The sequence below is a fragment of the Wasmannia auropunctata genome, unplaced genomic scaffold (genome assembly GCF_000956235.1).
Source record: "Wasmannia auropunctata unplaced genomic scaffold, wasmannia.A_1.0 LD334880.1, whole genome shotgun sequence".
NCBI lineage: Eukaryota > Metazoa > Arthropoda > Insecta > Hymenoptera > Formicidae > Wasmannia > Wasmannia auropunctata.
Genome location: NW_012028010.1, coordinates 748,860 through 761,042, shown reverse-complemented (window position 1 = coordinate 761,042; position 12,183 = coordinate 748,860). Strand labels below are relative to the sequence as shown.

At 29.5% G+C, this 12,183-nt stretch overlaps 2 protein-coding genes across 8 annotated transcripts in view; one reads left to right on the top strand and one right to left on the bottom strand.

Annotated features, from left to right (window-relative positions):
• Nucleotides 1-1,595: 1,595 nt before the first annotated feature.
• The window catches only part of LOC105457922 (dysbindin protein homolog), a 22,305-nt gene continuing 11,717 nt past the window's right edge, over nucleotides 1,596-12,183 (bottom strand). For 2 of the 7 annotated variants that reach the window (XM_011702875.1, XM_011702876.1), the window contains exons 2-6: nucleotides 3,854-3,973; nucleotides 3,359-3,648; nucleotides 3,101-3,256; nucleotides 2,876-3,016; nucleotides 1,596-2,097 (exon numbers count right to left, since the gene is read on the bottom strand). In XM_011702875.1, the coding sequence (XP_011701177.1) occupies nucleotides 2,009-2,097; nucleotides 2,876-3,016; nucleotides 3,101-3,256; nucleotides 3,359-3,648; nucleotides 3,854-3,909 (732 nt within the window). In that variant the 5' untranslated portion in view covers nucleotides 3,910-3,973 and the 3' untranslated portion in view covers nucleotides 1,596-2,008. The other 5 variants (XM_011702880.1, XM_011702874.1, XM_011702877.1 and 2 more) reach the window with 5 other exon arrangements.
• The window catches only part of LOC105457923, a 27,056-nt gene continuing 19,808 nt past the window's right edge, over nucleotides 4,936-12,183 (top strand). The window contains exon 1 of the mRNA XM_011702883.1: nucleotides 4,936-5,019. Coding sequence (XP_011701185.1) covers nucleotides 5,007-5,019 — 13 coding nt within the window. The 5' untranslated portion in view covers nucleotides 4,936-5,006. The remainder of the gene's footprint in view (nucleotides 5,020-12,183) is intronic.

Genomic DNA, 12,183 nt, shown 5'->3' with positions numbered 1-12,183 from the left:
TGTAAGTCATATATACAAAAGTTTATTTACAATCCACAAATATGCAGGCGCTATAAATATATTCTAACTTTTGAAGATACATACATTGCTCTGCGTCATTTATGGTTTTCATTTCTGTCGCTCATGCGTGAAAAGGACTGCTTACGCATAACATTACAACTGTTGTGACGTTCCGTCCCTACGTTGATAATGGTACGTTCGAAGAATCTTCTATGTTTCTACCCTCGAGCAGGAGCTCGTCCTGAGCCAATTTACCCTGCACCTGTTGCAAGGGTTGAACGTAACGAAAGTATTCGTACGCCTTAAAACCGAGGAAGAGGCTGGTGGCCACCGTGACGCCCATGCAGACTTTCACGGCGCCCCTGTGCAGCTTGTCGTACAGCCTCTCCTTCCTCTTTCTCCTTTGGAAGCCCGGATCCATCGCCGGCCGATCTTGCTCTCGCTCGCTCGTCAACGTAGGTATGTGGCGGTCCTCGCTCGCGCTGAAAATAACATTACGTAAGTACCACGACGTCGCGTCTTAAAAAAAGTGCGAATAACCTCAAAACTTGAGCACGAAAACGTCGGAGCAACACGCGTAAGTTTCATTGTATTTATAACAGCTATGCGACCGCTCACTTGAATAGTGTCGACTATTTGAGTTCGAGTAGAGCCTTTTAAACGGCAGACTGAATTTTGCTTTTAATAGGCTTTTCTAAACAATCTAAACGAATACCTGGCAAATCAAAACTTTTCGACACAGGTCGGCGAATATCATGTATCGTTAATCGTATCGCCGCTGCGCCGCACCACGTGGGATCAAGTACCACGATTCGCCACTGCATGGCGCTACGATTTGCGATGCTAATTTCGACGTTGCATTGTTGCGTATGAAAGCAGGTAATGCCGGTAACCGATAATTAACTCTTTGATGTTGTGATCCGAATTTCAACGATTTCGACGATTTCGATGTTACGATCTATCAACAACACGGTCGTCGCAATGTAAGGATATTAATCTATTCGACGTACATACATCTGTTATTGCAGGTAGGTGTTATGGATGAAAAACGTAAGCGAAACGTTTGACGAGTTGACGACACTAAAACAATTGTAAACAATGATTAAACGGTCTTTTTGCCATAATGTGGGATTATATCTATAATAGAATATTATTTTGAAACATCACATACAAGAGAAATACATTTAAATAATGTTTTAAAATAAAATTTATAATCTATTTTATGAAAATCTTAAAGAGCGATATATTTATCATCTTGAAGATTTAATACATTTATGATTTGACTTTTTGCGGTTAGAAACAAACTGCTATTTTTAACGGTATGAGAGAATTAAAAAAATGTGAAAGTTAATTGTGTTTATCGATAAGAGAAAAATATGAACTTTTCACTAAGAAAACAAAATATTTTAACAAGTATACTGTTATATCGATCGACATTTGTTGAAAAAAATGTATGAATCACAAAGTGTTAAAGAGAAATGAACTTATTATGAAACTTATTATATAAATTTTATTAAGCACATTTTGTTATAAATATTCAAAGAAATTTCTGAAATAGTCTGTATAGTTAATATATGTCAATTTATTTTCTTTTAGTCATGATACAATTAAGGAAATTTAACAAAATGATATTTTTTTCTTATGTCTATTTACATTGAATTGAAAGAATTGTTGCGGGATAAAACTCACATTCTTTCAATTCAAAATGGTAAATAATACATAATAATACAATTCACAAAATATAGGTACTTATATTTGTAAAGACTGTACAAAGTTTCACGAAAGGTCAGTTTAGGCATTTGATGGAAAAATTGGAAGCATTTATACGAAAAACTTTTCACTAATTTTTTACACTTTTTATGTTGAAAAGTATAAATTATCTGAGTCACAGCCTAATATCTAATTGTAAGAAATGCAGTTAAAAATTATGCTGCGTTGCATGTGTTATCTTCAAATAAGAAAGTTTAGCAGCAACACTTCTGAATAGAATCCTAAATCTGTTATGTCTCTAATTCTCTAAAAACTCATCAAATATCTTTGAATCGATGTCCAACACTATCTCGTCCAAAGATGGGCCTTCCGCAGAGACTGGTAGCTCTAAATTTGGAACAAATAAATTAATCAAATAAATTAATCAAATAATACATTTGGTAATGAATAAAATGAATTAGAATTTATATTGTAAGAGAAACCTGTCATTTTTATTAATGTATAGTGTAAATGGAATATATAAATTTTAATTTATGATGATAAAATTATAATAAGAATAAATGAATTCAGCTGATTACATAACTCACTAACGCGTTTCCAAAATAGTTTATCTAAAGATGCACAATAATCGAGATGTTCTTGAAAGCAATTAAATATATTTGCTTAATATTAATATCAGATTAGTCAGAAAATCTTTTCGTATTTTAAATCCTTTTTGCATAAAATATTGAGAATATTGAAATACAAATATAAATCCATAAATTAATTAGAAATCTTATTATGAATAATTATACCATAATTAATTCCATGAAAAAAATTTATCTGAAATTCTGCGAAGGCAGAAGTTATAGTCATTAGGTTGATTATTAGAAAGTCTTTTCGAATTTTATGTAAAAAGGACGACTCAAAATACGAAAAGACTTTCTAATCAACCTAATAACTATAACTTCTGCCTTCGCAGAATTTCAAATAAATTTTTTTCATGGAATTAATTATGGTATAATTATTCATAATAAGATTTCTAATTAATTTACGGATTTATATTTGTATTTGAATATTCTCAACTTATTGTTAGATATTTCTATCAGCCATTTCATTTTTATACTCACATATATATTCTTTTTCTTTTCTTTGTGAAAAGTATATTAAAAAAATTATATCATACTTGGTATAGATCCAGTTGCTTTGTATTCCTCAAGATCCTCTTTAAATGCTTCCTCAAAGGTCTCTCGCCGTTCCTTCAATTTTTTTTGCTGGTTTAATTCGTGCTGTGAAAGTCTCACCGTATGTTCAGTAGCTAGTTTTGCTAAAAATTAATTTGAAATAAATCATAAAAAGATTTTGACAAAATGAATGAATAAAATGCCCTAATCTCGTACGATGTATTTACCTTTGAAATTATTTAATTCTATCAATTTCTTCTCTTTGTACAAAGCCAACTGGAACCTGTGATCCAGCTGTCTACCTTGTAAATCTAACATTTCATTTAGATCTTCCAATCGATATAAAGCTCCTTCAACTTCTTCGAACATTTCTTGTAAATTTCCTTAAACGTAATAAATAATCATTTTAGAAAGATTCGGTTTTTTTTATTCGTGTTTTAATGTAATTATGTTTCGTCCTTGAAGAGAATATTTGATTCTATTACCTATTTGGTCCATGAGATCTTGAATCGCATTATTAATCTTTGGAATGTAAGCTAAAGTGCTGTTTAAACATGTAACATTGTTCCACTCGTGTTGAAGTTTTTCGTAAATGGAGGATATCAGCGTATCTGCTTCCTGAGCCTTGCCCGCGTTCTCCTCCGCGAGCTCGTGAAGCTCATTCCACTGCAGTTGAAAATGATGCAGAACATCTGCCCCAGCGTCATAATTTACATTCCTTACATTGACTGGCTTTTTGCTCTTTGGATGCTCGGTAGTGGACAGTCCACGTATACTGAAAAGTCACAATTACGATATTCTGGTGTTTTCATTTAAAGTTGCTCCCTGAGTTGCTACATTATCTTTTATAGATTATTTTTATCATTCATAAATACACGATTTGTAAACGGCTATCATTGATTTTATCGTTATATGCTATTATTATCCATATCATTTTTGTAAGACAAGATAAGAGGCTGTGAACATAGAAAATTTTTTACCTAGCAGATATACCTTCTTGCACCGTCTGAAACTTGCTACGTAGTGATCCAAACATACTTTACTGACTCGGTGGTAAACATTCGCTGTCAAACTTCCAATGCGTTTTTAGATCCGGCTATCTGGAACAAAACTTCTTTTTATTTTTTTGCACAGACGTGTAGCAGACAAATTTTTTTATACTAAATTCAAGAAATGTCTTCGACTTCTCCACAAAAGTTGCCTTTGTGCAACAAGCTATTGTCATTTTATAAAAATTATGATTTTCTGTATACCATATACAATTATCTCTAATCGTACACACACACACACACACACACATACAATAAAGTGTACTAATTATATTCAATAAATTAATCATGTTAACTGAGTTTACAATCAAACCAATCAATTTTACTCGTTCGATAACGTAAATACGCCATTCTCGTTAACAAAAGAATTTGTTACACGTTTTGGAATCACAATATCGCAATTGTTAGCCGAAAACAAAAGACGACAGGGGAAACTTTGATTACTCGAATTCAGCGTGAAAAGGTACACGCGATCAAAGTTATGGTCAGCTCAGTAAGCTTGTCGTCAGTCGTTATTAATTGACAATCGATGTGTTTGGGTTCTGTCATTGTTTACAAAACACTGCACTCAGTGTTAACCAAGAAACATTAAACATCTTCCGCGTATCGAATAGTTTAACAGGCAACTGACAGGTTTGAACTTTAATTAACGGAAAAGAGTATCTCTTTTTCTCTTCGACGGAGTAAAATTGTGTAGAGATTACATCGAATCTGAACGGCGTGCGAGAACTTCGTCGATAATTTGGTTTCTCGGATCGTCGCGGAAATCACGATAGGTTTGTTTCTCATATCTGCACTCCTGAGTACTTTATGCGCTCGGAAACGAGATCTGAGTGTATTTCCAGGCGTTGGAAAGAGAAAGAACGAATGATCAGAGTGCAGGGAGTGCAAGAGAAACGAACCAATTGTCAAACGGCCATATGTCGAGTCGCAAGGGAACAGTTGATCATGGCAGCGTGCTCCGGAAACGGCAGGATTCGATGGGCTTTCTTTTTTGGGACGTCGATACGCTTCGACAACACTCGCAGTTGCAGGAAATCTTTGAGAATCCGCTACAGCAGCATATTGGCAATTTCGTTTAGGCATGCTAAAACCTAGTAAGCAAAAACTGACCGCGGTATAATTATGTATAGTAGATTGGCAGCAAATTCGTTCAGAAATTGCTAGCAAATCTGTCAATTATGTCCGCATTAAGCTCGTATTTCATCGGTTCACATAACTTGACAGCAGATTGGCAATGGAAACTGAGTTTATCAAATCTAAAATCTATCAAATGTGGATTCTGCTCTATTTCTGTTATCAATCTGCAAATTGCAGGTATAATATGTCAAAATCTATTCGATTTTTACCATCATTTTTACATCAATTTGCCATCATATTTTGTTGACAAATTTTGCTATATTTCTATCAGCTTTCTGTCTACACACAACATATGTATATGCTAGATCCTATATCAATCGGAAGCTTTTCTGCTGACAAAATTCGTAGCATTTAACAACTCGAACACTGCAAAATCTATTTTTGACAGCTTGCTGAAAAATTTTATCATAGATACCTGATCGTGCAATAAGACATCACTAGGTGTGTATATAAAATTTAACTTTTGCAGCTTAACTTCATCCTGAATTTCTATATGATTTGATGAGAATATTGTCAATAGTATATAAGTTACAAGTCTGAAAGATATATCAATCGCATCACAACATTGCATTTGTTGCATATTAAGCGTATTATCCTGACATTCTTCTTTTAATTATGAGTCGAATGCTCCATTATTGATCAGGCATAACGAATTTCAAATATTATAGCAGGACACGAATAGGAAATAGAGATGTAACAATATGATTAATGCAATTTAGTGCACAAGAAAAGTAGAAACAGAACCACATTCGATTTGTTCCAGCACATTATTCGCGTAAACTCTTGCAGACTATTCACAGAACAAATAGAGATATAATCTACGATAATTATTTTTTTATCTATGTCATTTATTCGAATTAAATAGGATTTTTAATTCACTTTTGTTGATATTACATGTAAAAAGAAAGGGACAAACACAAACTGCAAGCATCGTGTAAATATTTGTTTTGATAAATATGCTTATAGTGATGTAATATTACTTTCGTATATTGTTCAAAAAGAGACAAAATTATTTTATTAATTTTTATCTTTGCATAAATTTGAAAAAAAACTGAATTCAGCTTTAGTAACAATCTAAAACTGACACTTACATTTTACAATTCTAAAAAATCCAAAATGCATTTAATCAGTCGTCACATACAAGTACCTACATAATAGCGCGAATAAGTCATAGGCTATTAAAACTGTTTTCATATCAATAATGTTATATCAATTTGCAATTTTATTTTATACCATTTGAATGCAGAATATAAATTCTACACCAAAATAGTATCACAGGTCATCACCCGACTTTTAGGTATAGGTATACTTGGCGTCGCTCTGCTACCGCGTCGCTTGATTTGAAATAGTATTTATGTAAATACGGCTCATATTGATCCATTTTTATTTTTAAAAGATTACAATCGATATATTCAAAATTCTTTAAAAATCTTCCATTTAATCTATTCTCGTATTAAATAATACGTCTCAAAAACAGAATGACCATTTTGTTTATGAATTTAAATATCAGGATATTTTTCAAGCGAAAATTAAAAGTAAAATTTGCGAATTTATTTAAGAGAAAGAAATAAATAGATATTGTTCTCTACTCAGTTCTTTGTTTAGATGTTATTTATTAATATACTTGAGATGTTAAAAATTAATTTATAACACAAAATTTGTTAAAAATACAGGAGTTTTCTGTCGGAATCAATCAGCTATTTTCTGGTTCAGTTTTTAGAATATTTTAGAAATTGAAAATGGATCATTAAAAAAATTTACAAAATGGTAATAAATGTAAAACTCAAATTATCGCGTAAAAATTGACGTTATTTGTAACATTAAGAAAACAAAATTTTTATAGATTCCACTGTAAGTTTAGTTATAAAAATATATATAATGAATAACTCCTGTAAAACCTACATAAATCAATATCTACCTTGGTTTTCGAGTAATACGAATAAATTTTTTAAAAATGCTGTTTAAAAGAATGCGTGTTTAAAAATTGGACGTTATTTTTTCAAATGAAACTATATGCATAATTCTTTTAAAAACTGTCAGCACCGTAGTATAACGTCTCTAAGATATAGACGTAAGGAATTTCGAGACGATCATTTCATTAGTTGGAACTAATTCTTATAACGGCCTACGGTCAGATTTAAGACAGTCTTGAATATAAAGCTCGGTGTACAATTGCGTAAGCGTAGTTGTAAGTGATTGCAGTTGTAAGAATTGACCAATCATAATAAAGAATAAGAAAAATATTTGACTATAATTGGTCAGCTCTTAAAACTACAATCACTTATGACTATATACGATTACGCAATTGTAGACCAGCTTTAAGATTGGACTATGAATCAGTCTAAATCTGTCTCATTCTCAGTACTTATTTCAACAATTACTTTCTTAGGCTTGTCCTTTGTCGGTGCTTTGGATTATACTAAAACTTTCTTTCTCGCTTTCACGAAACTTCAAATATACATCAGGATGAGTCAAAAAAACGGGAAAATTTTAAGGGATAAAATAAAAACTTGGAATTATTATTCAATTAATTTTAATACATCAAAATATAGAACGTAATATGCCATTTATAAATGACATACAGTATAGACATACACATAAAAAGATAAGGTAATTTGTAAATGGTATATTAGTACGTTCTATATTTTAATGTAATACTGTAATATGAGATGGCCATCTGAAAGATGTCAATTTTCAAGATGTAATAATTATCAAGTAACGCCAAGTAAAAAGGGTAAGATAATTAATCACATATTATGATTTATATTTTGATGTAATTAAAATTAATTAAATAAAGTTGCTAAGTTTTTATTTTATTCCTTTAAATTTCCCTCTCCGTTTCTTTGGTTCACCCTGTATGTTCATTTCATTTTAAATATAATAAATGTGCAGTGTGTATATGTATATATGTGTACACTAGTTCAGTTACAAAGATCATATTGTCTTTTTTTATGTATTTCTAAAGAAAGGCTCCGTATGCTGTAACAATAGCCGTCCGCAGCTGCCGTTTTGCATTGTATCTCCAGTTTTTTATGCTGCTTCAGATTTTCAACTCTAATTTTATCAATTTTACGAATTTCGTAATAAAATCGATAACATTCTATTCTTAAACAGTCATATTACAATAATTTGCAAAAATAAAAAATTGATTTTTTATTCTTATAAACCTACTATTCTTTTAACAATATATTGCATTTTCTGTTTTGAAAAATCGTAAAGTATAATTTTTGCGTCCTTCATATAAAGCTTTAAAATGCAAACAACAAATCAATAATGTACGTAAATTGATAAATAATTGATAAATATCATGTTTTCTCTTACTTTTATATAATCATAAAATGTTAGTATTTATCTGATTCTTTGTAAAAAGAATCATAAAAGGTTATCTGGTATTATAAAGTCAATATACAATTTATATTACTAATGAACATCTTATAAATATACGAAATTTATTGCGAAAAATATCATTTTAACTTGATATCATTAGTACAATAAATAGACTAGGGGAGTTTACAAGAGACTTATTAGAATTTAAGACTTATAAAGCCTCGGTGATCCCGACTGATGTCCCTGCTGAGAAGTAAAGAGAAAATAAAGAGAAGATTCGACCCCTGACTGAGGTATTTTTCGCAATAAATATCGTGTAGCAAAGGAGGATTAATAAGATGCTCGTTACAGTTAATAATATTCTATCAATTTCATAATGAGAGATTTTCAGCTTTGACATAAGACTATACGTTTCAAGAGCAAGTAATAATCAGGGCGTAGTTTCGTAACACAAATATAAATAAATATTAGATATACATATAAGAAACCGACCAATGATCAAAAAAATTACCCGATCACTTAATTATTTTATCACCAAATTCCTATATGCTCTACATGTGTTGTGTAATAATTACTTGATTTCTTTAAAGTTTAATAAAAAAAAGTTTCATGTATGATTATAATAATTTCGTCACAATCTGAGTTTCGTTATATACAATAAATTCTAATAAAAGTATTAATACATGTTTTTCCATCTTATTTTATTTATTTCATGGGGAAATGTTAAAAAAAGCCAAAGAAAAAATGCATGTTATTACAAATATGCAATTTCAAAAACTTATGATATGAGAAAATTATATAAATACATAAATTCGTGAGTGTTCAACTTGATGTTCAATTGATGTGTGGAATTTGATTGTGAGAGGAAATATTTCCCCTCTTCCTTATTAGTCGCATCATCAAAAGGGATTATTTCAAATTGCCCAATCACGTACTAGAAGGATAACGGTCTTCTCCAACACGCGTATATGTGTACACACCCTCTTCCCCAACGATTTTTTTATTTTTGAACGGATATGTTAGTCGACGTGATGTGTATATAAAAAGATAGGAGAAATTGTCTCGCGGTACTCCAATTACACGTACTCTCAATTTAGTTTCTCTGGATTGTAAGGCCACATATTTTTGCTGATGCAACAATGACGCAATATCGTAAGAATTAAATTTCACAGTATAGTTCGCTTCTCTCGCTTTAAAAATATGCGATCTTACAAGGGATATTAAATTATATTGAAAAGATATTTGTAGAACACGACCGGGCATGTCAAGTTTTTATGCTTTGATTTAAGTTAATTTCATATAATTAAAAATTTGCAAGTGAAATTGCAATAGGATAATATAAAAAAATAATATTTAAATATTTAAATGAATATTTAAATGGAATATATTAAATATTAAAAAAAACATGTAACAAATAGATACACATATTTTTTTTATAACTCAAATTGCAGAAACTCGAAATTAGTTTTCAGTCTAATGTTAGTATTTTAGTTCTAATTTTATTTTGGTAGAATGCAGGTAGTTTGAAACGGCTCAATTTAAAATACCTACTAGAATACAATTCTTCGCTTTTTACCTATTTAATTATGCAGTTTTTGTATTTAACAAACACAGCAGAGAAAAAACTGGAAATAAATTTTGCAAATAAATATGATGAAACTGAATTAAAAAAGTTTTTGCTTGGTATATGCTTTAAGCTTTCAAATCGTAACGGCATATGCTCTTTAGTTTTTATATAAAGATCCGTTCCTATCAATTATATTATTTCGTTATTATCTCGTACAATTTCATATTTCGCATTCATTGCCTGTATATTACGAATGTAATTATATACGCTAATATTGTTTTTCTCGTTTTTGTGATATGATGTATAATAATATAGAATGGTTGGAATTTTGAAATTTATAACAGTACAAATATGAGTACGATATGAAGCTTTCTCATAAAATCGCTATTGATTTATTATATATTATGTATTATAAAAATAATGTCTAATATCTTGGGAAAAAAAATAAATTGTTCAGAGGATAAAAATAATAGCAAAATAAATAATACCTAAATATATTAACCGCGATTACTTCTGAATATTTGAGAGAAATGTTCCTCGATGAAAGCATAATAAAAAATTAACTGCAATTTTTTTTGATAATATTTTTCTCTACGTATTAATAGAAAAATTTATACTCTTACAATTTTATGGAATCATAATAGCACGATATGTGAATCTTCAATACAAAAATGTTACAATCACTGTATCAAACTCTAGAGCAAAAAATTCTGTTTTAACATTATTAATAATGTTAAAATATTATTATATATTAACAAAGAATAAAACGAAGAATTCTCAAACGACACTAGGTATATAAAAATCGACTGACAGTGTGATTATGTCACAGTACGTCAAGGTTCTACTGAGTAGCTTATTTCGAATTCTGCAAACATTTTGTTTAAAATATTTCAAATACTGAAAAGATAATTAAAAAATATGTCATTTTTTTTAAATATAATATTGATACAAGCTTTTGCGCGCGATAGCAATTGGTTCAAATAGAATATAATTTTAAATTTTAGTTTACAGTCTCATGTACACGTATACATACGATTTTATTCGTAAAGGCTAATCGCTAAAATATAGCGCATATTTGAATAATGTGAGTAAAAGTACGCGAACACACAAACTATTTTATCAAACGCACGATAAGAAATACCATGATATTTAACGTTAATAATATGACAGGAGGCTACGCTGCTTTGATAAACTGTCAGTGTACAATATTTGTCGCATGTATTCTAGTAGAAACAAAAAAGAATATAAATTTTAATAGAAAATATAAAAAAAGGAAAATAATGTATAACAGAGATTAGAAAAAGAAAAAATAACACGTTTCTTTTAAATCGTGTTTTTTTAATTTACAAATAATCTTATAATTTCTCTAATTGAAAGATTTTATCAAAATGCCTCTTCGTCATTTTTGTAAGGACACAATCTGAATAAGTATAGCTAAAAATAGTTCTCGTGCAGTCTTTCGATGTTGCAATCGAAATTACAGTCTTCCTTTTTGTTGCTTCACAAATCATCGAAACTCGTTGACATCGTAAAAAGTATCAATGTAAAAAAAAAATGTAAAAGAGAAATGTGTAAAATATATCTTTCTCTGCTTAAATAATCTCTGGGAATAATTACGATAAAATTTAAATGATAAAAAATAAATAAAATTGTACATGAGATTAAAAAGACAAATTAAATAAAGAATAATTGTGTTTTAATTAGCAGCAAATCACGTGGGAAGCAAAATTTGAATAAAATGTTCAGTATCAACATATTTGATATATCTGTTTTTTAAATAACGCAAATTCACATAAGCAAAATATTGTTTATGAATTAATTATAAATTTTTATAAATCATTAAGAATTAATGTTTTAATTGAATTAAATAATTATACTTCTTTTTTCTGTAATAAATATAAATATTAATTTTAACTATTTTTTTTATTTTATATTAAATGTAATATTTAATTTTTTTATTGCAGATTTAGGTTTTAAACAAACCTAAAGCAAAAAAAAAACATGAAATTTTTGTATCAAAATTAACATGTAATATGTAAGACTCTTTAATTTAAAAAACAAAATCAAGAATAATGACAGACCATTAAGAGTCTAAAGCGGAACTTGATTAAAATAATTTAATCTTCATTTATAATTACATCTTCATACAAATTTTCCGTTACGTATGTAACGATCTCTTCAGGCTTTCTTCAGTGTTAAATGATACAATATTAATTCATATCAATAA